Source organism: Aspergillus oryzae, chromosome 6 (assembly GCF_000184455.2).
Source record: "Aspergillus oryzae RIB40 DNA, chromosome 6".
Taxonomy (NCBI): domain Eukaryota; kingdom Fungi; phylum Ascomycota; class Eurotiomycetes; order Eurotiales; family Aspergillaceae; genus Aspergillus; species Aspergillus oryzae.
Window position 1 is genome coordinate 728,700 of NC_036440.1, and position 15,105 is coordinate 743,804.

Below are 15,105 nucleotides of genomic sequence, written 5' to 3' on the forward strand. Positions count from 1 at the left end.
AGATTAAGGAACCCAAGAGTGGAGTCCGCGAATTTCTAGAAGAATACTCTCCCGGCTTCTGTGTGCATGTATGTACTGTACCTTTGAATGTAGACACCCATCCGTGTAATCATCCAACACACAATGCTAATTGATAACATTAGAACTGCGCAGCCATGACGAATAATTCTATGCGTAAATTGCTGTGTTGATTCGCCGATGATTGAAGACTCCCAAGGCTGAGCTCAGCACGGGCAACCGGGCACTTCCCGTCTCAGTTCCAGGACGCCCGAATAGTAGTGGAGCATGAACAACTCTCCCTTACTTGACCGTGATGGTTTCTGGAACAATATTGGGCATCGAACGCCTTGAAACAGCCTTTGATCTCCGTTACCCACACGTTCGCTTCACTTTTTCTCACTTCTGGCTTCCTTGCGCTTCACCGGCCGAGTGAAGAGCATGCGCGATTTCTTTTATCTTCGCCGTCGCCATGGTAGACTTTTCTCCTCATAACCGAGGTGTGTAACTCATTCGGGTGGTCGGGTTCTACCTACCACCAGGTTACGTTCTAGCGTGAACCCAGGACACACTTGACACACGGGATAGCAGCTTCATGAAACGCTCTATTGGATAAAAAGCCTGAAGCCATTGTTAGATGATCTGTTTGTCACATGCTGTCAAGGGGTAATTCGGGCTCTTGCATATGCAACAATATCACCCAAATGCCTTGGGATCCCCAGTTGAAGTTTCACACCAACGAGTCACAATGCTATTGTCTAATCATCGACATTGCACAACAGTTTATATCATTTACCCGCATTCGAGCTTTTTCACTGATGCACTGCCGTCCTTATGACGGCAAATGCTTGATGAGTTAGTGAAGCTTTACGATCAAACCTTGCTTTGAGGACGCAAGCTCAAGTATCCAGTGATGTGCAGCATCTTTATACTGACACTGCACAATCAGCTACTGCCCTACTCAGCCACAGATGTGCCTTAGGGTTAGCCCAGCTCAGGGCCAACATGCTCAGGGCTAATGATGACGTACTTATCATGTGTCATACATCACCGGGGGTGCGTTTCGTTGCCCCTGGTTAGCAGGTACTTCATCGCGGAAGGTAGTGAACTTTCAAGACCTAAGGCCTCGTTTGAACTCGCATTTTCATTGAGTCATGCGTACTCAGGCGCAGACTTAGCCACACGGCACGAGCCCAGGACACTAGGTGTTGATTGTCCTCTTTAGCTATCTTGCACTGAGAATAGGCGGACTCAACAAAGGTGTTGTGGTAAGGGCAAACTAGCAGAAGGTTTCAGACTTGTGCCCTGCAAAGCCCGGTTTGAAGGGTCTAAAGGGGCAACAAACGATGATACACCTTCTTTTATCCTAAGATGGCCTATAAAGTCGGTTCGAAACGACTGGAAATCTTTTCCTTAGTTTACTCCCAACCATCATAAACCATCCTATATCAGATCAAAAATTTACATATTCATATAAATAGTATTTGACTCAAAGCATCTCTGCAGAGTAAGCACAATCTCCTCTTAATCGGTACTTAGCCCCTTCTAGAGAATCTTCCCCATTTGTAACTAATACAGCTTAGAATTCTAAGCCAAGCCATCAACAAGTACTTCATCCATCATCGACAGCCACCCATACTTCTACATCAACTATGACACGGCACACATCGCTAGCTCCTCAAAGCACCAATGACACCTCCAGACCCAGCATGGCTGGGTGGTGGATATGCTGCTCATGTCGCTCCGAGAATAATCCCGGTTTGAGCCAAGGCCGATGCACCGTCTGCAATCACAAATCGTGTAGCGACTGCACTCCTGCGTGATAAAGTCCCTGCACTGGATGACTTCGATCATTGTATATTATGATACCTCTTCTTGTTCTTCATGTTGATGGTCAATGTTGAAATGTTTTTCCTTTTTCTCTTTTTCTTCTCTGTTGCTTTCTTTCTTTCATTTTTTCTACTCCCCACCCTAGGGAGATTTTCGGGCTCAATCTCTGTACAATATATATGTGCTACGATGTATGATTTCGATATGTACTATAAGCAGGCTGATGACGCAATATGACCAGTTTCCTATCGGACTTCCATAGAATTTCCCTTTATTCAAATTAAAACTCTATACTTAGAGTTCAAAGCCAATATTGAGCAACACAAATTGAAAGAAATACTCAGAACACCCCTGACGAAGTCGGTAATTGACCACGTGAGCAACCATCAGGGATGTTTAACTTTCTTTGCACTGCTTCCCAATCTATATATGCCGAGATTATAGATCACCCGATTACTCGGTAACGCAGTTGGACACCGATTGGATGGTACCGAACTATGTATGTTTGCGTTTACCTGTGCTTTCTTTAGGTATGTCGCTATCATTCTTTAGTTTGCCTGCTGTTCTTTATATCCGTACCGATGTAGTTTACTACGTTGAGACAGTTCAACAGCAATTCCTAATTGAATCAGTCCGGGCTGGCTTAACCCTTCCTTCACGAGTGCTGTAACACGGACTCACTCATGCATCTCAAAGAAAAAGACAAAATAAAGAAATAAAGATATCCTGGAACTAGCCAGGGAGCTTCATCTTACTATCAATGTACTGACTTAGTAAAAATAATAGGCCCGAACCCGGGATAGACGGGGACCTCGCGCAGTCAATGCTTTGGGTGAAACCTAAGCGCGAATCATACCACTAGACTACCCGGGCAATTGATACTTACTTGCCTGGATTATTTGTTACATGAACTAGATCAACAATAATCCCAGTATCTCACCCTAGATTATTTAGGTAGAATAGTATTAAAATATATACCAGTTGGATAAACAAGGTTGGGGAGCAAATCAGGACATCTATGATACAAGCGTATGTTGTTATAGTGATCTCCATTATCTCTTTTCGCCAACTGACTAGAATAACAAACTGCATAGCAATATACAAGCCTCGCATGAGAAATGGAGTATATAGATGTTATGGCTTCCATCACTCTTAGCCCTCAGCTTTGAACTGAAGTGAAAGGCAACCTGGTTGAGATCTAAGTACCGGGGATCTAGAGCACCTCTTCAGAGCAAGCTTAGAACGAAAGCCGTTTTTTGCTCTCATTAATATGTATGTATGTATGCATGTATGTATGTATGTATGCTATGTGATAGCTTCGTGTGTCCAAGCAGGCCAGTGCTCCGTTACCAATGGCTCCAAGAAAACGAAAGAAGAAGAAAAGAATAAAAGTAAAAAAGCAAAATGGTCTAAGGCTTGAACAAGGATGCAGCATTTTCCAGAACGACCAAAACTCCCGCATAATGACGATGATATTGATGATGGGCATATACCGCTGCAATGTTTCCAGTATTATTAGCCAAAATTGTATCTCAACTGTGTTGCTCAGCTCTGCCTCGTCTCCGTTTACGCTTCGATGACCTATCTCTAGGCTCGCCATGTGCAGTGACGGGATGTTCAAGGCCAGCCTCAGCCTTCAGTCTCTGGACCACGGGCCCGAGCGCGAAAGCGCTTTCTAGACTACTATGATCCGCACATGGGCTTTGCTTGAGGGGAAGCAACCAGTCAAGTATAGAGTAACCCAAAACTTGTTGGAGGTTTTTGAAAGAAGTGCCCAGATCAAAAGGGTTTTCGCCTGGGAGTGTCTGAAGAATCGCAAACACATGCTGTTCCCCTGTGGGTGGGTATTGTTGATGTTCTGCTGTAGCCTCGGCATTTAGAGGCATCGGCGGTAAAGGATAAGTTATTGTACGAAATGTCGGTGCCCATCGAGACTCGGGGTCGAGCTTGGAAAGCATATGCTTGGGCACACGAATAGCCAATGTCCAGACTGCTGACCGACGATTCAAATTCTCGATCGTTGTCAAATTATACATCGCAAGTTGTACAGAGCTAAGTGTCATTCCAAGTGTGAATATTCCAAAAAGGCAACTCCTGTGAACCATTAGATCGTTATTCAACAAGTCGACCGTAGTCGCAGCTGTATTCACTCACAATCCGATACCAACAGCCCAATGAGGATTGACCTCGCCCGTCTTAGAAGGTTAGTCGACCCAGTACAACGGTTTTACCAAGAAGGTGTGGTCTTACCTCTCGTCGCAGTTCCGCGGTGAAGATCGCACAAACAATAAGAGTGAATGTGCAGAAGACGAATGTGTAAAACACAAACTGAATGAAGAATTTAAATGAGGTTTCCGAGACCACACCGCCTACCCTTGTGATAGTGAGTAACGCCATGCCTTTCCAAAGAGGAGCATAACCTACCAAGGACAGAAGTGGTCCATCTTACGAACACACCGGTCTACTTCCCGGCAATGGTGTGCTCTGTCTGTCTTGTACTGACAACAAGTGGAACAATATATGGGCCTTCCATCTGGCTGGCAGATAAAGACGTCTTTCGTATAAAAATTTTCTAGCCCTTCTGCATTCAGGGGGAACGCCTTTCCTCCAGCGTGGTGATCGACGCCCCTTTCGAGGTCTACCTCATCCGATGTGTCTGACTTCTCAGCTGTTCCCGGCTTTCGATGGCTTTTCCTCCTTCGTTTACGGTTTCGACGATGAGCGTTCGGTGCTTCGGCATCCTGTTGATCAGGAAGATATGAAGAGCCTCGCGGTATGAAGCCGGGATTGCAAATGACATTGTACAGTAGCCGAAGATATGTAATAACCATCGGTGTGAGTAAAACGTAATATACAACAATTATGGCGATTCCAGCGCCAACTCTAGAACTGCGATTATACTTCGGTAGAGGGGTAATTAGGTAGTCGACTGTATTCGAAGAGGCTATTAGCATCACCGTTGATTTCCAAATAGGGGGAACTGACTGCATAGAGGTTTTGTAATAGCGTAGGAGGCATAAATGACAGTACAGAGTAGCACCAGAGGTATGATCCTAGCTACCGCTAAACTGACGCGCCTGTCTGGACGCGCCATCGGAAATTAATGGTAAAAGGGCTGGAATTGCCTCTGCATTGAGGAGTGGTAGGACGAAAGAGTATCGGATTGAATCTGTACTGTATCTATACAAAAACGGGGAAACAAGTATGTACAGCCGCCACAGGAGGCACTATCGGTCGGGAAGATGAAAGCCTCGGGCTAAGTGTAGAAATATGGCCGGCAGGGGGAACGAAAGTGACGTTGTTGCTGTCCATCATCAGGAACGTGACAACCAGCAGTTGCAAACTCATCAAACTCTATACATGACGTCGTCATGTGTTGTCACATGATGACAAGCGATTTTTAGTTTTATCTTGCAATCTACGATCTAATCAAGATCCCGACCTGTCGCTACAATGCATATTGAAAATCTTTTTTCCATTGACTGTCCGTACGCAGCCGACACAGAGAATACTGGTTCAGTCACCTAGCGGCATCATTAGTATTACACCAATTCCTTGGTAACATTGTCCGTTGGCCAGCGTCGAGAATCCTGCGGTGCGATAATATCGGTGTTGTTGTCGTTCTCTCAAACGCTGGTCTTCTCAGATAGGATAACGATCCGCATGCCTACCATCTAAGCATCGTTTAGCTTTTTCTTTGCAAAATTATTAAATCGCGCACTTTGTCGAGGTATGCCTCTAGAAGGCTTCAAAGTTTCTGCCTGTGAGTTTGTAGCAATGCAAAAGACGCTATCCAAGATGCGAACGTCATCTGCAGGGGAATACGTCAGTACGGGGACACGAAGCGCACCGTTTGGCCGAGATCTCAAAAGCTGCCTCTTGTTGAGCGTGGTAATGTATAGCAGTTGGAGCGGCTGTAGCCTGGGAGAACAATGGTATATTTGGCTTTCGTGCGATGATCCACAGTGGAAGTGAGTAATTATAAGCTTCCCGCATGATGCGATTTCGAAGCAGATCCAAATTAGCACTGCCCTTCTAGGTAGGTATCAACGTACAGTAATATCAGTCAGGATTGGTGATCAGTATTTTTTTGTTTGATCGGTGGCAGTAGTTGCAATATTGCAGTTGGAAAGATAGAGGAAAGATGGGGTAGGTAATTAAGGAGACAGGAATAAGAAAAGAGGAAAAAAGAAAAGAACAAAAGAAAGGAACAGAAACGGAGAGAAGGCGGGAGGAAGAAGAGCTCGCAAGATGGAGAAAGCAAAAAGATGAAGAGTCATTTTCCAATCGAGTAATGAATCAATTTGGTTATTCTGTCATTCTTCGTGTTGGGCGTCATACAAAAATACGCACGTGGCTTGCCTGAGGACTATAGCAGGCAGCAAACAGGGATGCCTGGCTTAGTCGGAAACTGAAGTACAACTGTTTGACCGACAGAAACACTAGTGATTCCGCTGGTGGACACCCAGAATAGGTAAAAAGTGACGGTAAGAGCCAGAAGGCTTAAGACTACCGAAGAACATCAGTGCTGAGCTGGGCTGCGGGAGAGACCTGAGGCTCCGGGCGGTCGTTGCCTGAATGGTAGGTACCTTGCCTAGTCCCCATAGTTAAAAGTGGATCCAAAGATTCCAAACACTTTGCCCGTTCAAGCATCTCATCCAGGCTATGCATAGTCCGCATCCACTTTAGAAGCCAAGAGGGGGTAATTAACAGGAAGAAATGAAAAAACACCCTAGCCATAAAAAATAATTAAATAAATCCAACCGATGAAAACTGGACAGTTACTGGAGGAATGGCGGGTATGAACGGGCAAAATCAAGAGCCCAAGCCTTGCCGGTATTCCGCCTTTTGGAAGAACAATCAGCGAACCCCGTGGACAGACTGAGTCAACTTGCTGCAGGATGGCAGTTGATTCTCCTTCTCAGGCCTCCAGTTTACCGGAGCTATGATTCAGAATGCTGCTGAATGTCACTCAAAGGGATCTAGACACATAACGGTCCGGACCCTCAGGGCCAAAGTAATAGCCTGCCAAGCCACGTTTCGATCTACTTGCTAAACGGCCCCTTCTTTTTGCAGATTACCCTTAGCTGATGACTGAAGTAATATGGTTTTAGCCCCGATTGGGGCAGAGCTGTGGCCTGGGGCTTGCCTGATATGTCGAAGCCACACTATTCAGGGCGAAGACTGCCTTGTCATTGTCAGAGTGATTCATCATTCTCGTCTCTGCCTCTATTTAAACGCATCCTCACTCTCCTTTTGAATCTTCATTAGCAACAAACACGTTGACTTCTACTCAGCACTGCATACATTCTTTGCTTCAGTCTATATCTACTGAGCCTTATCCTTCACTGTGTCTAGTTACCAGACTCTCTCCAACACACATCCGTACTCTGCAGCATCCACATTCTCGCAACTGCAATCCTACCGACTATTCCAGACGGAACATCTTCAAACAACATAATGCCTTGCTACCACGAGATGTCGCCATTCTCTCAAGTCCCTGGTCGCAAGGAGCGAAGGGACTCAGTCAGCTCTCTGGCATCAGTCTCATCTACCATGGAGGACGATTCCTTGGTTCATCGGCCATCCATGTCCTACGTGAATGTGCCTGACAGCTCTCTCCACGGCCTCTCCGGCCGCGTCAGAACCAATGGGTACCTGTATATCTGCTGCAATTGCCATGATGGGCCCAAGCTATACAACAACCAACCTCGATGTGTTATGTGCCAACACGTTGTCTGCTCGGATTGTCAGCATGTGAAGTAATGATCTGGAACATTTCGATCGCTTGAGGTAAGAGTTTCCGGAGTAGACGCTAGTGCGGAATTCTAAAGCTGACATGTTTCGGTATAGTGTTCAACTTACTATACATTTAATGTCGAGACGGGATCTTACGACAGCAACGCGTTTTTGATTGGTATCTGAGCGATTTCATTATGAGCATGGCACGGCAGAAACATTCATGGGAGAGGGTGTATCGGGTCTTCTTTTTTTTTTTTTGTTATTTTGATTTTCCTTTCTCGGGTTTCATTTTCAGGCACGAGTGCATAGACTTGAGCGGTTACAGTGTTTTGATTTTTGTGATGTTTGATTATCATGATGGGCTCATGGGGCCGCTGCAAGACAAAGTATAGCTAGACTATACTTAGTCTTGCAGCCGAAGAGTGCCTCGCTTAGGGCCGGAACTATTGATCGTGGGGTATATTGTGCCTACTTTGTTTTTTTTTTTTTTTTTTATGGTTATTATTATTGTTTAGCAGATACTATTAGATCTCATGTTTGTATTCTATAGTCAATCAATATCTATATCCTTTTTTGTGGACATTATTCCATTTTCACGATGGTAGAGTTTGACCATACCTCAGAAGGTGGCCAAGTGCCGCCTTATTGCCTGGCTACACACGCCCTTCACCCAAAACCGTCAACGACAAACATCAGAACGTTAAAACCAGGCCAATAATCCACCAGTAATCGTTGATTACACATCTTGTAGGGATCAATAAATAGATTCAGACATTTGCCACCTGTCATCCGTACCGCGTTCTCAAACTGATAGGGTAAAATTCCATACATAACACGTGTGGTCGATCCGGCCCCAAGCCAAAACGAACCAGGGACCCCGTATTGATTTTCGCAGCTGAGACCATGGGCAAGCTCGAGGCTGACTCTGGTAGGTTAATATTCCGAGCCTCAAGTCTTGGTCCACCAGTCAGACTTGCGGAATACCTGCAGATCATGCAAGCCACTTGCTGGGTTTCTTTTTTGACTTTCCCCTCCCAAATGATCCCACCGCCCTTTCTGCCGGTCACTGAGTGCATTTAGCCCTATGCTGGTAAGAAAACTGGCGGTCTTGGGGCGTTTTTTGGCCCTGGTTCCCATGTTTGACGATTATTTTTCCGCTCTTTTGGGTTCTGCATGTTCAGCTCTGATGACTCTTATCTCGTAGATCTTCTATACCTTCTATTCCTTTGTTTACTGGCCCATTCCCTCCATACGAAGCGACCCTTCATCTGACCGAGAGAGGCTGTGTTCGCGATTTTCTTTCTTCTCGTCACCATGAAGGTGGTACAAGGGAGCCCATTCAAGAACCAACAGATCGAAGAACCGGGCATTCGATCGCGTGCAAAAGGTGTTCCAAGACATCTAATAATAAAAACATGAACTAATAGTCTTCATCTAAATTAGAAATTTACTAAGCCATCATCGCGGGTCGACCGAATCAAGTGCCCGCCCGCTAGGATGGGTATCCATAGTAAATATGGAGGGGTGTAAGACGGGCACCCGTTCTTTCCACCCCACTCACTCCCTGTAACTACAGAACGTCGGACGGCATCATAACCCCGTCAGAGTAGGGGATAAAAAAGCCACATGGTGTAATCTTGGCATGATATCACTGCTATAATTATGTCTATCTTTCTTGTCGATAATACGAAGTTACCACGGTCTATGTGAACTCCCTCTATCTTCTTTGTTCTGTAGATGTTCTGTATGACAATCTGCTATTTCGGGACCTGTCAGATTCTCACGCAAAGCCTGCATTGCAGTTTCTGTTGCGCAGTGCTATAAAAATAAACCTGGGGGTTGCATCGCGATTCAAACCAAGGCATGCAATGGAATGTCCACTCTATTGGGGTCGGTTTCTAGGGTTCGATCAAGACATACATAGTTATCATACAATTATACATGGCCCCTGTTCGCGTGTCGGCCAAAATACATATCTAACATCCCATAACCCCAATAGTATACAACCTCGTAGTACTACAGACTTAGAAATCAATACCCTGCAACGAAACCATTATTCAGTTTTAACACCGCCTTCTTGATTACTGTTCTCCCTTGTTGGATTTATAAGACATCGCACCGTTCTTCCAGGTATGAAACCCAGTTATCCCAGCACATTAGTAACCATAAGATATACAAAAACCCGCCGATCGCTTGATAATCCAAGCTGAAAAAATTTATAAGCAGCAATTGCATTTTTCAGCCTTAAACAAAAGTACCCACGCTAGCAGCTACCCGGGTACTTGGTTTGTGTTTTTTTAAATCTGACTTGCCTTAACAGACGTCCAGTAGGCCGTTTGATTTTAGTTTCATCCACACGGCCGGTTCAGAACCAAGGTCACTTGCTCACCCCTCCTCAGCTCCCAAAACTAACCTGCATACACTTACTGTTGGACTTGTTTCAGGAATTTGTCGTCCGTTTGTTGTTCGGCGTTGTTGGTGTTACCAACAGTTATGGCTAGGGCAGTATGGAAGGCACATACGATGTTTCTATCTGTATGATCCGCGGTTGCGATCATAGTATATGTATGCTATACACAGATTATATCTTTGGCTGGCTTTTGGGGAGGGTTATTTTATTTTGTTGTTCTATTATTATTACTCTTACTTATTATTTATTCATTTTTTAATTTTTTTTTTTCATTTTTTCATTTATTTACTTATTTACTTATTTTTTAGGTCTGTTCTTTTCCCCCCTCCCCATTCCGAGATATGGAGTCGTGGAATCTAATTGGAGGTCTCGTAAATTAGGAACTACTACACAGCCCCCAGATGTCGAGACCGTAATAGCCTGGGTTACTAAGAGAGTCTACTATAGTGTATAGTTAGTGCTAGTAGAATAGGTGATGTAACTTTACTTCCTCCATGCATGCCTGAGTCAGAAGGTCATCGGATTTCTGATGACTCAGTCTTTTGAACAAAGATCGCCGTGACTCAACTCGAGTTAGATACGTAGAGACCGTTGCAGGTGACGCTGCCTTTTCTTGCTGGGTTTTGTTCAGGGTGCGGGATATGCTTCCTAATCCTGGATCTCCGTTGCTGCGACTCCGCGGGGAGCCTGAGGTCACGGGTAAAGTACGGCGTCGGGCCATTCGGGGTGACCATCGGGGCATTGGCCAATCAAAGCCCCGAACTAGACGCCCGTCTGCGCCTTGGGGTTCGTCGGTCTTAGGCGCTAGACGCCCCGTCCCACCGTGTCCGCAAATCAAGAAGAGGACTACAAAGGGGCCAGAAAAACAAGGAGACAGATTAAAATCAATCACTGCGGTACTGTTCGTTTGTTTATTGCTATGTACTCCTATGATCCGAACGCCCGGCTGTACAATCGCATTCTTCCACTCCCTTTAGGAGGGCGTGATGCCCGACCCATGCCTGTCTAGACCAGGCGAGGTTGGTTTAACAATAAGCAGTCCTCGTTCTCACCGAGCCGTCTTGGGGCCTATTGTTTGTTGTCGGGGCGTGGGTGGGATCGCCTACGCCCACCTCCTTCAGAGAAAAAAGAAGAAAAGTGTTATATCCTCACCAACTCCACACACCGTTTCTAACCCAAATAGTCATAGATCGAAGCGGTATGATAATAAGTGCCCACTTGAATGGGCCCATAGGAGCCATTAGATGCCGAAACTGTTAGAAAAGGAATGCAAAAAGCTGGGCCTGCTAATATAACAAGGTTGAGAAAGAATGGTTTCTGATAATTCAGAAAGGGAAAGCAAGTGAGACGCGGGTATCATGGTAGTATTGGGAAGAAAGCTGCTACTGGTATAACCAGTATGAAGGAAGAGACTTCCATGTCTAGATGGTCTGACGATCTTGCACAGTTATGTGCTTTGCCTAGTTTGAATCGGCAATCCTCAGAGTATATCGGTAGCTCACCTTAAGAAGAGAAGAGCTCCCTCCAATGTGGATGTTCGGGTATTGTAGGCAAACGGTTGTTACAAGGGTAAGACTCGTGAAGGATCCTGGAGGAAGCGTCTACGGTATGCGGCTATCTCCGTGGCCACAGTGTTAAAATCTTTCACCTTGTCGCGTCGCATGTCGTTGATGATGTTTTTCAAACCAGTAATGTAGTTGTCTTTTTCTTCTGGTGTTTTGCCCTCTCGAAGAGATCCCATCTGGACAAGGATTTTGTCATCTGTCGATGTTAATAACCCTGTGTGTCAGCATCCGCACTATGCAAAAGCGACCACAGCTGGCAATAACAAGGGCATAAGGAAGTTGAAGGGTACAGAAGGCTGGGAGGAAAGTGCTGGAAAGAAAACCAAGGTCCAAACAACAAAAAATGCGTGAGGCACGACATATTCTTATAAGTCATGGCACATGGGGAGGTGTTGCGTGTAGTTTGCTCAAGTCTGTCGACGCACCGCTAAGAGTCATATCACGAAAATGTTGGAATTCACAAGACCGGTCGTTGCAGACACCGCCTGCCGCTTCAAAAGGACAGAGGTACACCATAGGGTCAATATCGTGACTGTAGGTTAGGGAACGATAGCCACCCGTAACCTCATCAGTGTACCTTGGATGGTAGCGAAAAGCCTTGAAAGATTTCAAAGGACTAACGTAAGGCGAGTACTTATGATTTGAATCTACCGGTTGTCGAGCATTCTATATAAGGTGCGTCAGCCTTCAATTCTCTGCCGAAACAAGAGATTCTCGCACATCCAGAAGGCCAACCTGATTGTTCCCGAGTTGTGAGACACCCAACTCTTGGACAGTTCCAAAAGATGGCTCACCCGTGTTCTGAGGTTTTTCCACTGGAGAACTAGCAACGGTGGGCTCAACGGTGGGCTCAACGGGGCCAGGAGAAGCTGGACTAAAAGGGGGTGAATAAACCGAGTTAGCTGGGCTTGCATTTCCTTCCGGTTCCGGGGGCTCATAGGCCTCTGAAACCGTAGAATTATCAGAGGCCTGATCTTTAGTTATTTCAATATCTTGGTCACTAGAGCTCGAAGACATATCAGATTGGTCTGTCACGTTCGTGGCTTGAGGTTGGTTCGGTAGGGGATCATGATGATCTTCGCTCAACGGGCTTGGTGCCACTTGGTTAATCTCTTTTACACCGTCCGAGACAACAGACATAGGGACATCCGGCACAGGGGGCCGGGCGTTGGGCTCTTCTTGCTCAACGGATGCAGAGTCGTCACTATCGTCATCGCTGTCGTCGCTATCACTATCACTAGATTCATCCATGGATGATCCTGTGGAATCGGAGGAAGAAGTCGGAGTCGATTCTCTACTAACTTCAGATACGTCATGTTGGCCAGCTGTAATGTCAGACGGACGCGGGGGGTTGCTTGTATCAGTTGGAGTATTTATGGATGGCTCTTGAGCAGAACCCTTTTGTTGCTGGAGCTGGGTCGAAACTTCGGAGCCGCTTGGCATTTCGATGTCTTTGTCATCTGGAGTGATTGGTTGCAGTTCTTGGACTATGCGAAAAGCATTTGAGGAAGTGTAAGCTAAGACAAATAATGCTAGATAAAGACTTGCTGGGAAGAAAGAGCAATGGGCATAGACAGACATACCTTCATTTGTGGATTCCTGCGTGGTTCTCAGGTTGTCTAATGCTGATTCCACCTCTTCCAATGATACTCCATCGAGCTCTGTGTTAAGATTGCTTAGTTCCTCTAAGAGTTGCTGTCGGCCCTCTTTTCCCCTCGTAATATCTAGCAAAAGCTTCTCCTGTTCAAAATTTAACTCAGCTAGCCTTGTCTCAGACCTCTTTATTTCTGCGTCCAAAGCAGGAACCCCGGATTCAATCTCTCTTTTCCGCAGGACTTTCGACTTCATATCTTTCAATTGTTCGGCGTCCATGGAACCCAAACGACATGAAAGACCGTTTGAGGTAGGATGATGACTAGGAGCGGATGATATAGTTTCTTGCAAAGCATCCATGACGTTCACTTGTGAAGAATTGTGCCCAGCGGAAGCTGATGCATCCTGTATGGGTGTCTCACAAGCTTCAGTATCAGTTGGTGGAAATGCTCCAGGCGGCGATATCTCTGAGTCCGCCGCACGAGGAGACTGAGTACGACTGGCAGCTAATTTTGCCTGCTTGCGTTTTTCCAGCTCAGCAATCCGCTTGTGCATTGCTTGTATTTCAAGATGTTTCCTCCGGAGGTCTTCTGGGTCATTATTCCGTGGAAGTTGGGGGGTCGCAGATAATGAAAACCCTTGACTTGACGATGTCGCGGGTCTCGGCGGGAGGGACTCCACAGAAAGGTAGGTCCCTGCTGGACCTTCGGGGACTGAAGGAACATCATTTTCTTGGGAGGTCTCAATATCCATAGCATCATCTTCGTCATCCCCATATAGATCGTCATCGCTAATGTCAATGATAAGCCTATCGCCCGAGACACTATTATTCACTCCATTGTTAGAAGTCTTCCTAGGTAAAGGAACTGGCTCGTCAAAATCAGATGCTCGCGGGCGCTTGCGTTGATTAAAGCGAGGCTGCGGCGTGGAATCAACTACAAGCCCTTGGGTAGGCGTCGGAGATGGGTCGTCATGTGATGCCTGAGCTACTTCGGTCATGAACAATCCAGGGATCCTTGCAAAAGCGCCTGTCTCAGGATCAGGGGGACGCTCAGGCAGGGGATGTTGGATTGACGATGAATTCAAGGTGGGTGTAATATCGTTAGTTGTTTTCGAGTTTGGCAGGTCATTACTTGGGGATGCATCGCTTGAGGTTGACTTTTGCTGTAGCCTCATTAGGCCCTGCTTCTTGAGTTGCTCGATTCGTTGCCTAGCCAACTCCGTTTGTGCTTTATTCTTTTCCCTGACGCGAACCTCCTTTTCTTGTGCGGGTGCCTCTGCGGCAACACCCGTGTCACTAGTCTTTTCAATATCTGTAGTTGAGCTGCCTGATGTCGGTGCTTCTTTTGTCAGGTCCCTTGGAGGCGATGTTGGAACTCCCGTAGACTTGGCAGCCTTCGCAGCCAGCATACGGGCAATGACCTCTTTACGTTCCATGGGTTTCGCAGCACACGGTTGGGATGAAGGGGTGGATGTTGACGCGTTTTCCGCCAGTCCAGTCGATTGCGTAACATTGTCCGCCCTCACGGGTTCTGCTGGGGGTTTCTCCCCTGGTCCAGCAGTTTCGACCGAAGCCGTGTGATCTGTGAAAGAATGACCGCGCGGTGTTGAGACTAGCGAGGATGCCTGGGTTGATACGGCATCCGGTTGCGGCGTGGGGACCTTGATCCCCACTTCTTCGTAAAGTTGCTTAAGTATCACTGGATTGATACCTTCCCCAACGAGCTCACTGTATCGAATATTGTGAGGAGCTAAACTAAGAAGGGCACCCTGCGCTTGTACTCGAAGCTGTGCAGGAGACTTTCCGCCGTTGATTATCAATTGTGGGTCTGCTGTAGGCGGGGGAAACACGGATCTTGCAGATAGGTCTTGACCGATCGGTTTTACGGTAGCTTCGTTGGCTATCCTACCTGCGGGGACGACCGGCTCGACATTGACTGACATTGGGGGGTTGTATGCTGTGAAATG

General features: G+C 46.3%; 3 protein-coding genes and 1 non-coding gene across 4 annotated transcripts; 1 reads left to right on the forward strand and 3 right to left on the reverse strand.

Moving 5' to 3' along the window:
- Positions 1-2,612: 2,612 nt before the first annotated feature.
- On the reverse strand, positions 2,613-2,700 carry AO090020t00002. Its single transcript has one exon. It is a non-coding gene; the product is annotated as a tRNA-Pro (tRNA).
- Positions 2,701-7,287: 4,587 nt separating this feature from the next.
- On the forward strand, positions 7,288-7,961 carry AO090020000434 (uncharacterized protein; the record flags this gene model as incomplete). Its single annotated transcript, XM_023238001.1, has 2 exons — positions 7,288-7,589; positions 7,895-7,961. 2 exons carry the CDS (start codon positions 7,288-7,290, stop codon positions 7,959-7,961), a joined length of 369 nt encoding a protein of 122 aa, XP_023092839.1.
- A 274-nt stretch (positions 7,962-8,235) lies between these two features.
- AO090020000433 (uncharacterized protein) lies at positions 8,236-8,645 on the reverse strand (the record flags this gene model as incomplete). The annotated part of the gene is made up of 2 exons (XM_023238002.1): positions 8,236-8,376; positions 8,439-8,645. 2 exons carry the CDS (start codon positions 8,643-8,645, stop codon positions 8,236-8,238), a joined length of 348 nt encoding a protein of 115 aa, XP_023092838.1.
- Positions 8,646-11,916: 3,271 nt separating this feature from the next.
- Positions 11,917-15,081, reverse strand: AO090020000431 (uncharacterized protein; the record flags this gene model as incomplete). The annotated part of the gene is made up of 3 exons (XM_023238003.1): positions 11,917-12,210; positions 12,265-13,061; positions 13,128-15,081. 3 exons carry the CDS (start codon positions 15,079-15,081, stop codon positions 11,917-11,919), a joined length of 3,045 nt encoding a protein of 1,014 aa, XP_023092837.1.
- Between the last annotated feature and the right edge of the window lie 24 nt (positions 15,082-15,105).